Source organism: Pseudopodoces humilis, chromosome 6 (assembly GCF_049639895.1).
Source record: "Pseudopodoces humilis isolate 2021_Gansu_Grassland_sample_001 chromosome 6, ASM4963989v1, whole genome shotgun sequence".
NCBI lineage: Eukaryota > Metazoa > Chordata > Aves > Passeriformes > Paridae > Pseudopodoces > Pseudopodoces humilis.
In genome coordinates, this window is record NC_142205.1 from 25214546 (window position 1) to 25236809 (window position 22264).

General features: G+C 39.0%; 1 protein-coding gene across 1 annotated transcript in view; it reads left to right on the forward strand.

Annotated features, from left to right (window-relative positions):
• The first annotated feature begins 1397 nt into the window (after positions 1-1397).
• GABRB1 (gamma-aminobutyric acid type A receptor subunit beta1) overlaps positions 1398-22264 on the forward strand; it is a 115581-nt gene continuing 94714 nt past the window's right edge. Inside the window, exons 1-3 of the mRNA XM_005517733.2 lie at positions 1398-1511; positions 1602-1693; positions 1770-1837. Of these exons, the coding sequence (XP_005517790.2) occupies positions 1432-1511; positions 1602-1693; positions 1770-1837 (240 nt within the window). The 5' untranslated portion in view covers positions 1398-1431. The remainder of the gene's footprint in view (positions 1512-1601; positions 1694-1769; positions 1838-22264) is intronic.

The following is a 22264-nucleotide window of genomic DNA, read 5'->3' on the forward strand; positions in this document are numbered from 1 at the left end:
TGTGATACAATTCTAATTAAAAAGATACTTTTTGGTATCCAGCTGAAGGTAGGATTTTTTTAAGTGCTCTACCCAAGCCAGACCAATCATAATTGAACAAAACTCTTTCCAAATAGCAATCCTAAAGTACTCTCAAGTTGAACTGGGAGATCACATTTTTCAGCAGCTGATTACTGAACTAGGAGGAAAAGAAAAATATATAAAATGCCTCAAAGAAAATTGAAAATACTTATTATATATTGTTTAAAAAAACCCTGATAAAATAATTATTTTCATAAACTTGTACACTTATGGTTGGAGAAGGCAGATGTGAGATGAAAGACTCCTACGGTAATCTCCCAGGAAACATTTGCTCCTTCTCCAAGAGTGACAAATTTTCATAAAAAAATGCATCGTTAAAAATTTTGTTCCAAAAGATGTTCAGAACTATCACTAGAAGGTGTCATAAACTGTATCAATATTCCAGCATTTTTCAAGTATCGTAGCATAACTGAGCTACAAAAAACATCAACAAGTCTGCATGACGCTGTAGCAGACTCAAAAGCATCCAACACGCATCCCAAGGGCACCGCACGCAGGACTGTGAAGCGCACAGAGGAGATGGGTTGAACCTGAAAGGGATAAATGTTATTTCTGCTGCGCTACGGTGCAGTGAAAGCATCGGCAAAGCCATAAACTGTTCCCAGGGCTCCGATCGGTCACTGTGTAATGATTGATGCACAAGAGAGGTCAGGTTGCGCTAAGGCATCCATTCCAATACTCTTAAAAAAATAAATAAAAAGAAGTAATTTTTTTTAATATAATAAAAGAATAATAAAAAGAAGAAAATCGCGCCGTAAAAATTGCAACTACAGATCAGTTAGTTGCCCGGGGCACCGCGGGTACCGCTGCGGGGCACTCCCGCCACCGGCCCGCTGCGGGACCGCCGAGCGCTCCGCGGGGCGGGCGCGTCCTCAAGCCTCCGCCGCTCGGCAAAAACGCTACCTGCACCAAAACGTGCCATTTCTATTGAGTTTGACATTCCAATTCCACTTTATGGCTAACGTAACATCGAGGGGAATTTTCACGCCCAAGCGCCCTCAACAATTATTCACCGTTTCTTGACGGCAAGCCGGCGCTCCAGCGGCAGGGACCGCGCCCGGCAGTGGCAGCCCCTTCCCGGGGGCTCGGCGGTCTCGGTCCCGCTGTGGGCCGCCAGCCGCGGGGCCCGGCCGCCCTCAGCGCTGCCCCGCCACCTGTTGCGGCGCCGCGCCCTGGGCCCCCCGCGCCCTCAGCAGCCCGCAGCGGGGCGCGGCCCGGCCGGGCAGAGGGGCGCCCCGGGGCCGCGGCGCTCCGCTCCGCGCATGCGTCCCGCTCTCGGGAATTGCTTCTCCCCGCCGCTCCGCGCCAAGTTCCAGTCCGCGGCTCGTCCCCCGTGAGGCGGCGGCCAGGATGGGGGCGGCTGCGAGACGGGCCGGCCCGCGGGCACTGCTGCTGCCGCTGGCGCTGGCCGTGGCGTGCGCGGCGCGCAGGTGAGCGCCGCCGGGGTGCAGACGGAGGCAGGGAGGCGGGCGCGGGGCCGCCCGCCCGCCTCCCTAACCCGCTTGTGCTTCTTCCCGCAGCGCCGACGGGCCCAGCAACATGTCCTACGTGAAGGAGACTGTGGACAGGCTGCTCCAAGGCTATGACATCCGCCTCCGCCCCGACTTCGGAGGTGAGGCGCCCGCGCCCCCCCGACCCGCGCCCCGGCCCCACAGGTGCGCTAACGCCGCCTCCCGCTCCCCCCGCAGGTCCGCCCGTGGATGTGGGCATGCGGATAGAGATCGCCAGCATCGACGTGGTCTCGGAAGTCAACATGGTGAGTGACCCTCGGGCCGGGGCGGTGGAGCCCCCACGCCGCCCCGCCCGTGCGGGGGCTGCCGGAGCCCCGGGGCCAGCCCTGCAAGCGGCTGGGAGCCCGGCTGCGCGGGGAGGCGCGTACCGAGCCACAGCGATCGCCACAAAATAACCGAGCACGTCGCAGTCGCTAGGAAAAGTTATTTGCGTTTTTGAGATGATGTTGGTGTGCCTGCGGTAGCACTTCAGAAGTGCTCCCTGCCTTGGTCAGAATACTTAGTGCAGGTTTGAGTTCTGGGTCCCTCTTGCCCTGGTTTGCCCTTTGCGTAGTCAGCAGCTGCCGTCGGAAATGCTGGAGTTTCTTGAACTGTAGCAGCAGACCGCCAGATGTGTGTGTTTTCATGTTAAATTATTTAAAGAATTAGACAGTTCACTTCGCACACTAGTAGTCTTGAGTAAAAGGTGTAAAGAAAAAATAAGAACTTCTAGAAAATGCTCCCTTTCTTATAGAAGGGAAAAAAATAATGACACTGCAGAATAAGTACATAAGGATGCTTCCAACTATCAAAATCAGAAGTCTCATAGCTACAGGTGTGAAGCATACTGCATTTGATTTCAGTTCTCCTGCAGGAAGGAATGATAATAGACAAGCATATTTAAAGAGCAAAAAAGTGACTTTACTGCCTGCCTCATTTGACAGCCTTTTCCCAGAATAAAACAATAAGTCAGTTGCAAGTTTAAACATACAAAATCATGTTGAATTAGTCAGTATCATGGGCATTTTGCTGTCACTCTTTTCTTATGTTTGATCTCACATGAAAATCTCAGATGCTTTCCGTACATAAGGGAACATCTACTTAGTTAAAAGAAGCCTAAAAACCTTACATTTCCATCTTGAAATGGATGGCATTTTATTTCACTGGGTGATATTTGCCCATTTGAATACCCAAAAGTGGGGATTTCTTCCTTGGTATATTAGTTAATAGCTGTTATTTAAACAGTCTCTTCATAGGTTGGTTTGTTTGTTTGTTTTCATATTTAGGTTTTTCTTCTGTTGTTTGTTACATATATCACAGCTTCCGTTTGTGTGTAACTGTTTTATTTGCTTATGAATATGTGTGGTAGAGTGGGGAGGAAACAGAATTTGTCAGGTTGTGTGTAGCATACTAAGGTCTGCAGACTGCTAATGTCACAAAGACAACATTTTGCAAATTTCAGCTCCTGGTCTTGCTGTATAGTACTTGCTGTATAGTACTTTCAGGGAGGAGCATGGTACAGACCACACAGCACAGACAAGGCAGAGGAAACAGAACACAGACCTTATCAAAATAATCAAAGAACAAATCTATTCCAACTCCAAGCTATTTCTACAATGCTGTAGTGGGATTGCTGCTTTCACACCTGGAAAAAGCCAAACAGAGCAAAACACAAAAACACCTGTTCTAAAAATTCAGTACTTACCTTGGAAAGTCACTGTTAATCTGTAGGGGAGTGGATGTGACAGTTTCCAATGGCAATCTCAAAGGGCATTAATTGTGTTGCACCAGCTCACAGCATTTCTTAGTTGCATCCTGTACCTGTCAAAGCTTTCTTCTCCATTTTAACACTTGCACAGCCTCTGGGAAAGAGAAGTTATATGCTAAATGGATTCTTTGAAAAATCTCTGTGAGTAGGGGGCAGTTTGAATAAAACTGGTCAAAAAGTAAGCAAAAATGTTTTCATTTCAAACAACGCCACATCTCATGGCGGAAGGAAGCAACTGGTCCCAGCTATAGCTGTAGCTGTTCCTGAAGGCAAAATATGGAGTCTCCAGTCTGAATCAGTTTGAAAGGGCTTTCTGATATCAGAAGACATGTACTGGTGCTACCTGTACATACCCATATCTAGTCTTCTGTGTTGCAAGGTCTTTATAGTGTTGCTAGAGATTGCCTGGTTTTGGACAATGATCAGTAATTTCATCCATCATTGCAAAAACAAGGTGGTTGATATCTTGGCATAAGAAAAGGGTTTTTTTACCTAGTAAAATAATTTTTCTAGTACTTTTTTGTATTTCTGAGAAATCACAGCCTTGAGATCTTAATGTAAGTCACATGTAAGTTACTCATCTTCTTTTCCTTTAAACTGTGTCTTACAGATTTATTTTTTTTAATTTATTTAGTAAGAGTTACTGTTCTGTGGCTTCAGAGCCAGAAATGTCTTTCATAAGATCTTAATTTATGGTGTCCTCCAGCTATAGGGCAGTTTTGTTGCTGAAGAAAACCAGTAATAGGAGCTGGGAGAGTATACCGTCATCGTGTGAAGTCCTCCTAGCAAGAGGGTCTGGTTGGATCCACCAGAGTTCAGTCAGTCTCACCCTACCAGTATTGGAGGGAGTTGTCTCATCCCTTGGCTTTCCTCAGCAACATGAAACCTTACATCCAGACTGACAGAGACACATGTTCCTAATCATGGTGCCTACAGAGTTAAATTTTGTATTCCAGTTTCAATGCATAAGTAAGAGTAAAGGCTATATATAGAGAGAGAGAGAGGTTGGGGAGAGAGAGGCTACGAAGGAAGTGTTCTCCTTTGGTGTGTTGGATGAGACATGGTCATGGCTGTAGACTGTAGACAGCCATGTCAACAGGCTGATTTGTATGTCCAAGTACATACAGTCCTTGGGTAAAAAGTTGAGGTATAAGCAACAGAATAATTTTGAATTCTGTGAGTACCAATAGTAGTAACTGTGTTGAAGCAGCTTGGCTGGTTGAAGTGGCTTGTTCTAATTTACGAGACTATTGTGAAATACTTTACTCACTTAATGAACCAAGACTTGCACAGTCTTGAAGTCAGCCACTCTGGTTTGTCTCCTTTACTACTCAGTCCTCAGCTCATTAAATGGCAATGTTTTATACCTGCTTGGTAATTCAATAATACTGTGGTGAGCTGCTATAGCAACTTCTACAGAACAATTAATTGAAACACTCTTATGATTCTCCCATATACATTTTCTTATGTTGATTTTTGCAGGTAATAATCTGAAGAGCTTGTCATACAACAAACAAGCAGAAGTAGAATGTAAACATTGCCTGGTTTTAACCATTCTTTTTCCCTAATATACCATGAGATAAGTTTCAGTTTAGTTTTCCTTCTGATTTTCACAGCCTTGCTACAGTTAAGTGCAAGCATTACCTTCCAAAGGCACAAGGTGACCCTTCTTCTTGTCTCAGTTAGTGACTGTTCAGCTAAATTTCATTCATGACAGAGCTCCTTAGGTATAATAGACATTTACATGAATATAGAGTTCATTAAGGACCATGCTATGACTGGATGTATTAAGCTGCTGTGATGTCTGGTTTACTCTGATGCCTTTATGTGGCTGGCAGAAGGTGCTGCTTATACATCAAATATAATAAACATGGGTAGAATGATTGCCAGTAACTAGTGTCATGATTCAGGGCAAGCAAACTAATAATGTATTGTTCTGTCTACTAAGAAACAGTCAAGAGAAGTAACTGGACTCTGAAAAAATTCACATGCAGTATATGTTGTCATTTTCTCAAAAATATGTTCCGTACTGAAGAAAATGTGGTCAGACCTTTATAATAGGCAAAAGATGTCATGTATATATCCTAAAGTTTTTTAAAAAGTGCATATGATAAAGAACCTTTTATAAAATAGTTTAAAAAGACACCAAAGAGGAAAGAAAATTTTAAAAAAATAAATAATAAAAAAAAAAATTATATTGGGAAGACTGTTCTTGACCTACCATAATGATTTTACACTAACGATGATGTAGTTACTGTGATCACAGACTGAAGGTTTCATGTCCCAGCAAAAAGAGGTAAAAAAACATGGAAAGAATGTATAATTTTTTAGCTTCTCTAAACTTGTATTCAAGGCTCCTACATTTATCTGATCTCCCAAATAAGCCACAAATCTTGCAAAGATTAGTTTATTTAACATCCTAACCTGTTGGGTAACATTTTTTTTCTCCAGAAAGAATTTATTTTAGCTTAAACCACTCACTTTTTGAATAATTATTAATGAAAATTTACTTAGCTGTAGTGCAGAAGAAGAAAGGAGAAATACTTTCTTGTTATATTGCAGTAGTCCTAAAGAGTATGAAGGACGTGCAAAGGCACTTTAATAAGAATGTTCTGTAACTCATTTTATTTTTTTTCAGCAAATATTGAAAAACTAATCAAGTAATAATATATAAAGGCCAGATCATTACAGCTTGAGGTTAAATGACTGGGTCACTGTTAGTGGATGTTTTGTTGGATCATTTTTCATTTGACAAGAATAAACATTTCTTCAACAAAATTGATAAATTGATAAAATAATTCATAAACTTATAAAGCAATAATGTAAATGTTGTTTCATATGACCCAGAAATCTGCTAAATCTTAATTTTTCTAATTAAGAAATATATTAAATATATATCAAAATATATATCAAATATATATCAAACTTGAGACCAGCTTCAGAGTTGATATAAGCTTTAGTCCACATTTTCTTTTTAAACTGACAAACACAATACTTTTCTGATGTCAAGGCTTACACAAACTAGCTCTGAATGCCTTTCAGAAAACACGTATTTATTTTCTCTAATGTTAAACTCACAGTTCCTCTCAGGAACAACTCTCCTGAGTCCCACAATTTACAGTTAATCAATCATATCATAGTGGTGCCTATGAAATTCAAGAGGTGACACCCTCCCTTTTAGTAGTGGCAGCTTTAGCACCCAGTTTGAAGTGTGTAGGATTTCATTAAATAAGGGGTATACCTGTAAAAAGATAGGCTTTTTAGTTGTGTGGAAGGGAAAATGAAAGGATTTCCCCAGCACTGCCTGTTTAGTGTACCTGCATCAAATAACATGGCTGTGCTGTGACCACTGGAAACATCTAGCTGGTGATCTGTTAATGTGCACAAGTCCTACAGTTCAGTGGTACAAACCTTTCTTTTATTTCTAAAAAAGAAAAATCCATAGAATTACATTTCATGTTTCTTTTATTGTGTGCAGGACAGGGAAAGAGCTTATTTAAAAACTTTCACATTTTCCACAACTGCATTTCCCTTTTACTTCTGAATTTGGATTTTACATCTGACTTCTGAAAGAGAATATCAGAACCTTCTAAAATAAGCATTTTTCTTATAGGGAAATCAAAGGCACACATGCAAAACTTAGTCTTTTTTTTTTTTTTTTTTTAGTCAACTTTACTTTGTACTCTATTGTCTGAAAGGTTCCATACCCCCTGTAGGCCATAATAATAAATTATCTACCAACTCCAGCTCAGTACAAACCTGGAGCTGAAGCTGTGCACCCAAGAGAGGGAACACTCATACCACCAGTTAACCCTGAGGTGGGAAAGGAGGGAGGAACCTCAGGGAAGGAACAGTAACAACCTCAAAAGCTATTGCCAGAAAGACCTGTTCCTGTACACAGGATGCCAAGTATTCTGTGACAACAGCTGAAACTGTTAAATCAAACCCAGAGATTGGCTTCATTCAGAGACATCCCCAACTGATGTGTTTTGTTGATCACTGTATTCCAAACAGCAGCTGCTTGAGAGAATTCTCTGTGGTTTTTCATCTCCTATCCATCTTTAAATGTGCTGTCCTTTAAAGCATCAGAAAAGGCTGAAAATCTAAGGTCTTCTGGCAGGGGATGAAAAAGTCCAAGATGGTTACTAGAAGGATTTTATACCTTAATGCTCTTTAAGACTCCTTATTTTCTTCTAGAAATAGAACCCAGGATCTCAAACTATGCACTCTCATGCTTGTAGAATTCTCTCATAAAAAATGCCTGTAACTCTGGCAGTGCTCCAAAAAACATATTAAAATGAAATTATTTCCATCCCAAAGGTAAACTACTGTAAATATGTTCACAAGGGAATTGGTTGTAGGAGTCACTGAATAATCTAGCAGAATAACACCAGACAATGCAGTTGATTCATTCTTTAAGCAAGTGTTAAGGTCTGTATTAAGGTCTATGTGGGATAGAGAATGTAGATCAGATTTCTTGCCTATCAACTTTTACAATAACCTGTCAGGATTAAATGGTTGCTTTTGGCCAAAGCAGTGTCACACTGAGGTTGGTTTCACCCTCTGCTGGGGCAAATCCTTAATGATTTATGTCATGAACCAAGGAAAGGTAATTTAAAATATTCAAAGGTAGTTTCTAGAAAGCTGCATTATCGCTCAGACATCCACCTTATAACAAGATTGACTTCTATGGTTTTAAATGCTCATGTTACAGTACATAGTTTCAAAGCAAAAGTTAATGATTTCAGACTGCCAAGCTTAATTAAAGGTTGGGATAAATGTTCTCCATTAAAACTCATCAATCCATTTGACTGAGATGGCAGAATTTCAGTCACATCTTTTTTAATTGCTTATAGAAAGAGCTAAAGAGTTAGCAAAGTTAAAACTGTTGAAGCAGATAAATGATGTCTAAATATTATGCAAGATGTTAATCATATTAAAAGAGGAGTGCAGTTAATTCCCCAGCATAATTTTAACCTGAAGAGCCTCGTAAGTGTAACTGAAGTAACATGAGTAGAAGCCAGTGGCAGGTAGATATGTTCATGTTTGTGTATCTCAGAAGCATCTGTAAGTGCTAATTATTGCAGTGAATGAAGACTCCTGTCCCATCCAAGTGGACTAGATGCTGACAGTCCCATGTTTTCAATGAATATGCTCACAGATAAATGTTGTGGTGCACAAAAATGTGGCCTGAGAGCGACCAGTGCTTCTTTAGCCTGGAGTGCACTGCTAAAATAACTGATGACTTGGCAAAGGATAGGTCTTTGTATGGTGCTTCAGGAAGGGCTTATTGATTGAAGAGGGTCCAGGGACAAAAACGAAACTGGGTGGAGGGTCCACGGTTATATATGGGTAAGAGAGGGCGGATCAAAGGGTCAGGGTCCAATGGGAATGGGTAAAAGTGATGCAGAGGTGGGGTTAGGGACAGGAACAACCAGTAGGAAAACAGGAGTGGAGGATTGCAGCTAACTGGGGCCAATGGGGATTGAGGGAAGGGAGAACATTCTAGAAGGTTTACAGATAAGGTGAACAGGCTGAACAGGGTGACATAAACTTGGCAAACCAATGGGGGAACAAATTTAATAATACATTAACATATAACTGTGAAGACCTGTGGGAGAGAGGCCTTCTCTAACCCCAGCCTAGGGAGATGTTACTTGTTGCCTCCTTTCCAAGATTGGGTTATGGGGATTTTAGTCATAGGCCCTTGGGCCTCCACAGTACATATTAGCTCCATCAGCTCAACAGTTTACTCAGCAACTTACAGGAGCAGCTCAGCTTTCCAGTTTATATAATTGTTAAACCTTTGTTTCTTTATAATTTCCTCTGTCATTGCTCTTCAGCAGCATGAGAGAATAACCAAGCCTGGAATGATACCCTGCCCTCCTGTGTTCTTCTGTTATGATTTATCCTTTCTTTAGTCAGTGGGGTTTTTTGTAAACCGTTAACTGATCAAAATAATACACTGGTCAAGGAGAGAAGTGGAAGAGGTTTGGAGGCTTAATTCACATTAACACATTTCACAGGCAGTGCAGCTTTGTAACTGGTTTCCTATGCAGAGAACAAAACATGGGATTGACAGCCAATTTTCAGTTTAAATATTAATCTGCAGATGATTCTGACGTATTACTCAGGCAAGCTTATTACCTGGGTTTATTGTGGAACTTCATGGTTTCAATGACTTTTGCACAGTTTCTGTTTGGAAATTCAGACAGCAGTGGTGCTCCAGATCATAGAGAACAAGTAAGTGGAAGAGGCACTGCTGAAGACAACCTGTTGTGCCAGGGAATAACGTCAGGGCCCGACTCAGCAGGAAAGGACTGCTGGCCCAGCAGGGACCCTGCTGATCTCACTGCTGCTCTGCAGGGCCCATCAGGTCAAGCGGCTGTCATGACAGATGGCTAATTCTTTTCAACAGATTTGAAACAGCAATAATCTGTGGTTCAGATTATTTTTTATAGTACTATGTAACTCCTTTTATCATGCAGGCCACATTTTTTTATGAATTGCATAGTTGGTTTTTTTCCAAGGTTGTTTGTGGGGCTAGAAGGAACTTGCAATAATGCAATTGGTGTGCTGATTTTTTCTCATCCAAGTGATTGCAGTAGTGAAGAATTCAGCACAGTGTTATGGAAAGGAATTAAAAATTATGGACCTCTGTACTTAAAACATTATGAATCTATTAAACTCATTAGTATGCATAATTTTGCAATTTTTAGTCAAACAAATGGAAAGTCAATATTTCATGTAGCTTCCAGTAAACAGAAGTGCTCAATACAACATGTTGCAATATTCAAGAACTCTGGAGTAAGAAGCTGGACAAACTTTATGCAATAGCAAGCTAAACACAATTTTGAACCAATACCCGTTGGTTGAAATACTTTATTAGCTAAGATTTATATACATATCCATGTGCTCTTCAGTCATCTTTTATAGAAATGCTATAGAAGAAAAATATATTTGACATCTTGGTAGGGTAAAAGATTATTCCCATTTTTTAGCTGTTCTTCCAGTTCTGAATATCAGCTCCAAAGGGCTTCTCTGGAAGTTCATTGAAGTGCTTGGCTTTCCTTGTTCTTTGGTTAGGTTCCTCTGAAAATCAGTGAAGTTTCCTCAGTAATGAATCAAACCAACCTTATTCAAGGTGATTATACTTTCCTGCTGAAACTGCACTTTCTTGGAAAAATTCTGCCAGTAACATGGGTAAGCTGAAGACAAACTGTTCTGAACACACACAGACATAAAGAAAAACCTTCTAAAAATGCTTAATTGTTGTAACGATGCCTCTGAGAAGCCAAATGTGAAAAAGAATGGAAATGAGCAAGTGAGAAAAAACAAGAAGTGTGTTACCCTCACAGGAATATATTCTCTGTCATTGCAGAGTCTTGGCTTGCAGACAGCTTGGTTTTCCTTGAAGCTTTTTGACAATTTTCCTGCTGGTGTATTCATGCATCCTAGCTTAGTGCTTAAATTAAGGGTTGGAGCAATCTCCGATATCAACCCAGGCTGGGGGATGAACAGACCTCGAGAAGCCCTGTTGAGAAGGACTTGGGGGTGATGTGAGAGGCTGGACATGACCCAGCCATGGGCACTCACAGCCCAAAGAGCCAAACGTGTCCTGGGCTGCATCCAGAGCACTGTGGGCAGCAGGGCCAGGGAGGGGATTCTGCTCCTCTGCTCTGCTCTGCTCTGGTGAGCACCTGCAGGGCTGTGCCCACCTCTAGGTTCTCCAGCACAGGAAGGACATGGACCTGCTGGAGCGAGTCCGGAGGAGGCCACCAAGGAATGGAGCAGCTCTTGTATGAAGAATTGGGATTGTTCAGCCTGGAGAAGAGAATACACCAAGGATAACCTAATTGCAGCCTTCCAGCCCCTAAAGCAGTCTACAAGATAGAGTGGGACATTTTACAAGGGCATGTAGTGACAGGACAATGGTTAATGGCTTTAAACAAAAAGAGAGTAGGTATTAGGAAGAGATTCTTTACTGTGAGGGTGGTGAGACACAGGAACAGGTTGCCCAGAGAAGTTGTTGATGCCCCATCCCTGGAAATGTCCAAGGCCAGGTTGGATGTAGCTCTGACCAGTGTGGTCTAGTGAAGGTTGTTCCTGTTCATGGCAGGGGCGTTGGAGCTAGATGATCTTGTCCCTTCCAGCCATAACAATTCTATGATAATAGAATTTAATAATAATAGTAATAGAATTGAATAACTTTATAAATAATATGTATTATATATAAATTTCTAATAATAATATATGTTATAATAAATTTATCATTTAAACATTGGTATAAGAAGCTATCAATTTTTCCAAGAGTAATCTGAGACTTCAGTCTCCTCAGTCTGTGCTGAGCCAGCTCCAGTGGAAACAACTTGAACAATTACCTATGCATTTTCTTTTTTATTATTCACACCCACAACCACATTATCAGAATGGTATGAGAGTTTTAAAAGTCACAATTGGGAATCTCTTCTGTTCTTTGTAGGTAGCAAGCAATTATCTTTGATTTTATTTGTATATTTGACTTTAAAATAAAGAAATCAAAATAGTCCCATAATAGGAGCTTTGAAATTTGTACTGAAAGTGGGGAAGTGTGTGGGAGTTAATGCCTCTTCCTCCTGATAGTCACAACAGTCATTGTAGCAGTAGAACGAAGCTGTGTGGAGATCTTTATTCCAAAGGAAAAGGCAATGATTCAGGTAGCTTGGGTCATGCTCAGAATGAAGTTTGGAGGCCAGTGTCTTAGATTTCACTCTTGTTTTCAGCAGATCAGTGCCTACAGGGTTATATGTTGTTTCCTTTATGAAAGGAAAGGTCTCAGGGGAGAGATATCAAGTGGAACCAAAGTATAAATTTCTATCCTTACATGGGTTTTTGGGATTGGTTTGTTTGTTTCAATTTCTTTGGCTCTCAGTTGTTTCTCTGTTAAGATTTCTACCTTACAGGGATAGTACGGGAATTAAATGCATTGTATGAGCATTCATTTGGACAGTGAACAAGCTTCTGCACACTCAGGTGGAAAGAAAAAGCATACAGCCTGCAGCTAAAAAAGAATATATCCCCTGTGACCAGTTATTTCAACACAGCATCATGGCTTATGACCCAGCTGGTCTGTTCCTACATCTCTACAACAATACTCCTGCAGTCCTGACAGGAATTTATTTCTTACTTAACTAGTGAGAAATCCCAAGAAAGCACAAGATGTTGCATAGTAATTACATTTTCCTCAATGGTATTGCTGAATGACATATTGTGATATATCAAGAGGCAACTGTGAATTTAACTTCAGTCATCACAGTACTTTGCCCAGTACAGTAGTTTCCAGATGAACATAGTGAATGTAAGAATAAAGAGAAGTTTCTGAATACCACACAGCATCATGCATACTTTGTCAGTCTTAGCTTTCAAAGCACATACAGTTCTGCACTGGCTGGGGAAATCTTCATGTATTCATTATGTATTTAGCTTACATATTCACTCTAATATTTAAGAATATATTGTTTGCAGATGGTTTCACAGGAGAAAACAATAATGATAGTAATTTGTCAGAAGAATCAGACATCAAAATATGAAGCTTTCTCTTGCTTTCTGTTTAGTGTTTAATGCCAGTAAATGCCTATTTCTTGTGATTAACAGAACAGGTAAGTAACTTGCATTATTATTCTGTTAGTAAGGCTATCTAAACTTACCTAATTTCAGAACACTATTTTCCCAGTTTTTGGAACATGGTAACAACATGCAAAAGAAGAAGGTTTTGCTAGTAATTAAAGAGGTTGTAGATTTTCACATTTATCTCTCAGTCATCATATTGTCTTTTGCAAGATACTGCAAGGCTGGCATGTGGGAAGGAAGAAACAATAAAGACTGGCAGAAATTCTGCTTTTTGTCTCACACCAGGGCAGTTAGCATGAGCAGAAATTACCCTCTATGGAAAAGACATTTTTCTTTAGGTATTTGTGAAAGAGTTTTAGTGCACCCTAACAAACAATAGCCTTCATGCAAACTGTGTGGCTGATAAATGAAAATACTTTTCCCAGGCCTGCCATTCTTATATCTAGAGTGGACACATTTCACTGGGTGTTCTGTCAGTGCCAGGCCCAATGTGCTCTTAGACAAAAAATGTGTTCTGTAGCTACTCTGCATTGCAGTTTCAGCCCTTTGGCCTCTTGGTCAGTTGTGTCTTATGCTGGGAGTAGCACTTTTAAAGTCACCCATCCCTGAGGGGTAAAAGAATGTGGACACCTAGTTTTAGTTCCTGGGTAGATGAAGTCAGTTCTGAAACAGTGCTACTGGTGTGCTGGAATAAGAATTGAGTGCAACAGTGCCAAATATCTTCAGTTGTTATCAGTCTACTCACAGAGAGGTAATGCAGGTTCCTTAAACTGACATAGAGGGAAGATTTCCTCCCTTCTCTAAATAATGTATTTGAATTATCCTTATCTCTCTCTCTCTCTGTTAATCCTATCATAGAAAGTCTATGCTGCTATTTCTTCAAGGTTAGGACGCTAAAGTTATGCAGTATGAAGACCTTGACAAATTTAATTTTTTTCCCTGCTTTATAATATGTTACTCCTTATATTCAAAGCAAGGAGCACTTTTTCATTCAGTAATTCCTAGTCTCATGATTCAAGCATTACCACATTACCAGACCAGTTGCACAAGTAATGTAAAGATGCCTGATAACTGTGTGGCTATTAGTGTGGTTTGGTGCATAAAATTGCTTCTTGGACTCATTCTTTTGGCTATGTCTCTATGAGAAAGACCAGTCAAAGGCAACACAAGGTAATATGGCTGTTGTGTGCCAACTGGAAATTTTTGTGCACTTGACAAGGAGTCCCAATAACTGAGTAAACTGGTGTTACAGCTGCTTAAAGATACTGAATGAATAACAGGACCTAAGAATGACAAGATATTTAGATCCATGTCAAAACCTGATGCATTTGTTAAGAGTAAAGTATGAAATGAGAGAAGTTATCGAACCTAGTCCATCCACTAACTGAGGAGAATCCTGCCCTTTATTGTGTATTTACTGTTCTTACTCCAAGCCAGTCTGTAAGACTCCAGGAGTTAAAATCAGAAAGTTGTTGAGCAGTCCTTCCCTATCTCAGGGTGTTCCCCTTGACTCCAAGACATTATTTCTCATCTATTCATTTTATTACTTTTGTATTACATATAAATATCTGCTTCTTTCATGAAAGGAAACTAGTCATTTTGTCTCCTTTGTTGTACGTTCCATAGTGCTTTTTTTCCTCAAGTTTTTTTCTCTGATATGGTATCTTTAAAATCAATTCCCATTTTATTTACTTTCAAGTTAATAAAAAAGCACATCATGTGCCATTGCAAGTACCAGCCTATGTAAGGATCTGCCTTAGGCAGTCTGGAAGTGCATGCTTGGCTATGTTCCTGGTTCCTAGGTGTATTTTCAGACATTGCTGAGAAAACAACTGATGTGTAAGGCCATTTTACATCACAGGAGCAGTCCACTTTGCAGTCATATTTTTCACTACACATTGACATTGGATCAGAACCCTTGCTTACTAACACTATTGTAAGTTGGCAGTAACTAGTCTGAAATAAATGAGTCATATTCAGATGAAAGAGGACAAGCAAAGTGTCTGCTCTTCTTCAGAAGAGCCTACTTCTGCATATATATATATATATATATATATATATATATAATATATATATTCCAGAACAAAGTATCTTTCATATATCAGATGGAAAGTGATAGCAGTTCAGTGTATCATTCCCAAATCTCCTCATTTCCCTCTAATTTTGTTCCTTACAGTACAGTCCTACTGTTCTTTTATACTATAAATAGTATTTTATTAATTCTGTTTTCATGTCTGTTCTTACATCATAGCAATCTTACCTAAATGTACCTGCAACCTGTTTATTTTAATACATGACTTCCTGCATTTCCTCAACTTTCTGATTGTTGCCCTGGAAAATGATATCTGTTAGATTTGTTTGTGAAAAGAACTAGGAGTAAACAGGTTCAAGATACTTTGCTGGCATAAACTATTTCTCAACAAGTTCTTAGGTACTCTGACTGAAATAGGTTTGGAACCAACATCTTTGAGATAAGGATGTAGATAAAAGGCTTTGACCAGTCAGCCTGGGCATTATTACAGACCTGAAACAATCAAATTCCTGGAGAGAGTGTATTTTCCACAGTACAAATTCCAGTAAATAGACAACTTCTATATTGCTTTCCACATCAGTGCAAAGAATGAATTTTCATGCAAGGCTGAGTGAAAATATGTTACAATAAGATAAGTGAACACATTTTTTAGCATCAGCAATCCAGCTCATTTTCTCAGGGTCAGGTTTTCCTTTGAATATGCAGCAGCAGGTTATCACCAAATCTTTTTTTTTATTTTCATATTCAATATCTTGTGACACATGAGATAGGCACAAAGGGGCAGCAAAGCTGAAAGCTCACAGGGTGTCTGATTCATTGTCATAGAGGTGAGCAACAGAACACCTGCATGGCAGATGTGAAGGGGGACTTCTGGTATCTTCTAGGAAGATACCCAGCTGGAGTTTACTTATGGATCTGCTGAAATTAGCCTGCACTTTGAGAGTGATTTAGATGGCATTCGACGTTTTTGTCTCATTCCAGGGAGAACACTGACATTCTGAAATGGCACTGGAAGCTAGAAAAGCACATAGTGTATGAGCCTTCAGTCCAGAAAGTGAAGCATGCCTTAGACCCAGGTCAAGAGCAGTGCTTTAAAAGAAATGAAAACAAAACAGCCGTCTTCTCTCCAGCAGGTTTCTGAGTTTGATGAGGGTGGGCAGTATGTTACCACGAAGTGGATTCTAAGCATCAAGCTGGAATATGTTTCTCACCTTAGCAGGGAGTGATATAATACCTTGATAGCAGACATGGGCAATTTCTCAGTTTCTTTTTCTTAGCCAGACAGTCTTACTGACAATTTGAGTTCAGAGTCAAGTGATAAAAGTGTATCAGAGGATCAGTGAAATGTGTTTCAGAAAGAATCAGCAGAAAACAAATAATATGATAATAATGTACCTAGAGCATATCAGACTGAAATATAAGTTCTAGATGGTGTATAGTATATAATCTGTCATTGTATAATCAAATTTTTTAAAATAACTACATTTTTCATTAAAATAAGAGATGGTTTCTGAGCAACAAAATCTCTCAGAAGAGATTAAACACTAAAAATTAAATACAAAACAATTGCTTTTTTTGTCCACCTCTGTTAACAGATTAAATATCCATAATCTAGATACCTGTAAGCATAATATAATCTAAAGAGAAATACAAAATGTAGTTTAGCTTTAATTTATTTTATTTTATTTTTTAAAATGTTTTAGTGTCTCTATTTAGCTGGATGGGAAAATATGGCCAAGAAAATTGCATTTAAAAAGAGAGCTCTTTGCATTCTGCTATCCCATGGCTTCCATCTCTTGTCCTTGCTGTATCTCAAATGATAAAAAACCAGAATCGGTGTTTCAATAACCAGTGCTAGAGGTGTTTGCTCAGGAAGCTACATAACTAAGGATTTGATTAGGAGGATTTTGGCAGAAATATGGTGGGGGAAACACTGTCATGAAAAATGCTTCCTAAATTATTGTTTTTATTTAGTGATTATTGTTAACATTAAAGTCCACAAAATACCTAGGTTATGCTGTGGACTTGGTAGCAACACTGGAAAACAGAATGGAATAATCTAAAGATTCACCTTATTCTTCACCACTAAACAAACAGAGCAATAGCAAAATTCACTGAAATCTTCCCAAAGATGAGAATCAATCCTGTAGTGCTCTACCATGATTGTGAATAGATATTATCATCTTTGGAACTGAAACAAATTCCCAACTCTTCTCTATAGCCTCCTTGCTCCAGCCAGCATTTTGTAAACCAGACAGTACCAACAACTGAGCATGCTGTTAAAACAGTGTTACGAAATTTACTCTTATCTTTCCTGCTATTTCTACACAAAGATAGAATTTTTTAAAATGTAATCAAAATACTGTGATTCAGTTTCTATGTAATCAAAATACTATGACTCAGTTTCTGTCTCCCTTTAGAATGTTCCATGGAAAATATCAATGGATTCCCTCAGTGAACTAAATAGTAAATGAAAACACAATGCACTGCAGAAATCCAATTTTTTTCCAGAAGGTTTTGTAAACCATTCTTTCTCTATCTGTGGCAGCCATTGTTTCTTTATGTTTCCCATGTTTTCAAATTACTGGTTATTACTGGTTTTCTTGTAGGGTCCTTTGGAGTCTTCTTCACTTGGCATTTGCTGCTACCAAATTGTCAGTGTACAAAAATCTGTTGCAAAAAATACTTCAAAATCCATTAATCTATCTCTTGCTTTCCACTACAAGTATTTGCATCTGTTGGAGTACAATAGTTGATCATCAGCAGCAGAACTGTGTGTATATTGCACTCTCCAGGCAAAACAACCTTTAAAAATATGTTACTTGAAAAAAAACGTAACTTCCAAAAGAGGTATGAATGGCTGGCCACAGTTATTTAAACATTTTCTTAGTCCAAATTATGAATCAAGCAAAGAAATGTTATCTGGTAACAAAGAACTGCATGGGACAATGATCAAGAACATCATAAATGAAATTGTTAGGGATCATGTAAAAGGCAGGAGTGTTCTTACCTGGACCAAGACTAGAAAGGAAAACTCCTCTTTGGCTATGATTCTAGGTAGCCTGATTCAGTTCCTAAGTCAGCTGTAGAGCTGCAGTTGTATTTTATGTGGCAATGTTACTTTATTTTGCTGAAGGTCTAAGCTTTTCAACATGAGCAGTTAGAGCAACATCCAGCGGATTTATTACTAGAGGACTGGATGCTATTTTATGATACTTCTGATTTAATTTTAAAAGAAGAATTACCTAAATTAATTTCACAGTGTAAGAGCTAGAGTCACAAAGAAGGATTTATTTCTCTGTATATTTCTGCATCTGTATTTTCACGTTTTATTAGGTGACTATGATTTGCTTACAGCATTTTCAGATCATGGAGGAGTTTCTTTGAATGCTTGTGATTAAAGTTCCTAATCACTTGAGAATTAATTTTTGCTCACACAGTTGGGGAAAAAAGTGGTTAAGAGGATTATTTTATGAAAGAAAATACCTACAAATATGCATTTTTAATAAAAATTCTCTTCTGTCCTGTTGATCATAAGCCTGAGATTTAAACTAACAATATCTACTGGACTTGCACACATTAGCAAAAAAAAACAACTGGGGTTTTACGGGGTCTCCAAGTCTTTGACCATTTGTCTTTTCTGTGTTCCTGTAATCTGTAAACTGATTATGGAACAGTGAGAAAGAAAAGCAATTTTGTTTGCACTGAATGAGTCTAACATGTTTGTCAAACCAGTGATACAATTCGTTTCTACGCTGGGCTGCAGAGAGACAACTGGTTTTTTACTTTCTTTTCCATAATTCATCTAGTCTGGAATGAAAGAAACTGGAAGCAATATCAAGTAAAAATCCTTCCTGAATTAAAACAAGGGGATGCTGGCCAACATGGACAGAGGAGGGCAAGATCTGTTGGTACAGCACGTAGTCACAGTGTTCTCTTGCATTTACTTTTAGTTCCTCCTGGCAGTTCTCTTGTTGTAGACTACTATTTGGTTCAGAAGATCTGAAAATACAGAAGATACTATAATAATGAAGATTGGAGGAAAGGGCATAAAAGAGATGCAGAATTGCTTATAATTTTTGCAAATTTTGACATTTCAGAAATACTGGGCTTCCCTATCTCTGCATTGTTGTACATTTTTTTGTTCCTTTCCCCATTATATTCTTTGTCAAACTGTAGGTTCATCCGCTCCTTTTGCTCATCTTGCAGAAATCTCTGCTTTGCAATACAGTGGTATTGGAAGGTCAGTTGTAAAGAAGGAACAGAAGGAACATTTAACACTTCCGTTTTCCACGGGTGTTCCTTTAGTGATTGCCAGCAAGGCAAAGTGTCATACAAATAAACACAAATAGCTCATAAAGGAAAATTAAGTAAGTAAATAAAACCCTATGGCTGGTGGTTCCCTTTTGCTGTGCAGGATATTGTCTATAAGTAATCTTTCCAGAGTGCAGCCATTAAGTTCAACATTTCCTCTGTGTTCAAATCTGAGGAATTTTCTAGCTGTCTGTAAATCTGCCATTGGGTAGAAAGCACCAATGGTATTATTCAATATCTGTACAGATCATCTCATAACTTGTGATATAAATCAAGTCTTCTAGCATGCTTTCCTACGTTAGAACCACCAGCATCTTACAATACCTTTGATAACCAAAGATGTGATTGTTAAAAGGTACCTTTGAAGGTATTGAAGTAATTTGTTAAAGGTGTCAGGGAGCATTTGTAGTAATTTGTTACAAGGCGTCAGAGAGTATCTGAAGTAATTTGTAATAAAGAGTCAGAGAGTATTTGCTCACTTTCTAGCCAGCATCTTTTTGGACCAAGTAGGAGTTGCTCTCTTCTCTCTTTTCATTACGATTGTTCAAAAATAATTCAAAATTTAGCACAAATAGTTGAAGAATCAAAGCATGCTGTTTTGTCAACCAGTTTGAAGTCTCTAAATGTCTTCAGATTTAGCTCTGTCATGTTTGGACTGTAGTCCAGACAGAGAGTATGAACACAAAGACCAGTTCACAAATAGAAGGAGCTGTAATCAAGTTTCCAATCCCATTCCTAATCCTATCCTAGTGGCAATAGCCTCAGCAGGACTTAATTCTCCAACATAAGTCAACAATATCTCCACTTATACCAGGGGGTTACACCAACAACAAAGAAATCAGTATCAGGTTTAAGAACTACAGTAACAAAATACTGGCTTCTGTAGCATTTCAAAGGCTCACATTATGCTGATGCTCTTTGATGATGATGTTTTTATCAATACAGCTATGAAACACTAAGGAGAAAAAATAACACACACTTGGTATTCTTGAGATACTCTTTTCCTGGAAAGGTTTCTAAAGAAAATGGGACAAGGTCAGTACTTTAATATTCATAGCCCGGTAAAGATATATGACAGTGTATTTGGGTAATGAAAATTTATAATCTGTTAACTGAAAAAAAAAAAAAGTGATTTCAGGTAAATAAGGTAAATACCTTAAAGCTTGAAAATGACATTTGTTGAAAAGAGAATGATTATTCAAAACAAAATCACATTAACCAATCAGCTACATTTTTGGAAACCAATAAAAACTTCAAACAGAAACTTTATGACTCTGTCTTAAAAAAAAAAAAAATCATACTGCTTTGACGAAAAAGAAAAGAGGCAAAAAAGGAAGTTATTACAGGCTGAGAATTTATATTCCAAGTTTTAGTTGGATGGTTGTATTGTAAACTCCTCAGATTCATTATGTTCACACTGCCCAGAATTACTCTAATATAGTAGATGAGAATTGCTCTAATGTATTACTGTTGGCTGGAAGTAATTATTTAAATTCAAAGAACTAATGACATTTACTAGTATTGCCATGCTGCTTTATTGCAGCTTTGAAAATAGATGGGAATACTCAGTGGTATGGCATTCTAAACAGACTAAATTTAGAGCCCTGTTCCCTGCTCTTTCCACTCCATTTCATGAGACCAAATCTGAATAGCAGCACTTTGTGTCAGGCCTGCTGTGGTGCGATTGAGTAGGTGGAATGGCACCTAGAATTACAGACTGCAGCATACCTGGGGAATGTGAGGTATCCAAGGCAATGATTAGTCACCCTGTGATGGAGTGTAACATAATCAAGATAATCCCTTTCCAGGGATTCCATGTTATGCAGGATAACATGAAGATACTAGTTTTAGTCTGGAAACAGGGAAGCCAAATCTTGCAGCACTGTGCCCAAAATAATCCCCAGACTCAGCAGGGATTATTAATTTTGCCTTGGCGTCCAGAAATACGGCTATATAATTTCTCTTTTGGTACAGACGTGGGTCAGGAGCACTTTAGGTTGTCTGCATAAAGACTTGTGGCAAAAAAGTCACAAGCACTAAATCAAAGCATGGGGTCAACTCACTCAATCTAACCTAGCCACACAGAAGTTGTCTTCCTAACTGAATGCCCATGGTGTGGCCATGCAAACCAGATGTTCATCACAGTGGAGAAAGGTACAGTACTGTTGCCTTTTTACTTGGCTGCCTTTGGGCGTGAGCAGCTGTGTAAAACACAGTCTCCATGTTCTAGAGTAACTGATTTCATGCCTCCTTAAGGAATGTCTAAACAAAGTTATCCTGGTGCAGTGACAAGTTGCTCCTGTAGAATTAATTGCATGTTTTTGAATAATAATACATGAGTTGTAACATATCTGAGGTCCTGCCCTATTTCCATAAGTGCCTAATATTAAAACCACAGTAATATCAGATAAAAATGTTTGCATATGCAGTCCTGGTGGGAATTCTCTTTCCCCAGGAATTAAGCAGAAATCCAGCAAACTTACAAAGTAGGAATGTATGAAAACTCACAATTAAAATCTTCTTTCAATGCCTTGGCAAATAGTAAGGACTGGACATATTCATCTGTTGAGGGGGCCTTCTTCCCCTGTCTAGAAATATATATAAGTTTATGCAAAAACCTATATTACAGATTTTTAGTACACAACAATTACATGACCACATTTTTAGCAGAGGTGAGAATAACAAGCTAAATAATAAAGGTCATTTTTATTAAAAGAAACAATATATTTCTCTGGATTTTCTCCAGTGAAGTTTTAAAACCTTCCTAGAAAGATAAAAGAAGCCTGCTTAGAAGATTATTTGGATATTTGAAGTGTCTCTATACCAAATGTGCAGAAAGGCTTTGTTTTTCAGATGACAAATTTCTTAATATGAAGACCTTTCTCAAAGGCACTAAAATCTAGCAGCAATATGGCAGTAGCCACAAGGAGCATAAACAGGAATTTGTCTAGTCATAAATAATTTGTTAGC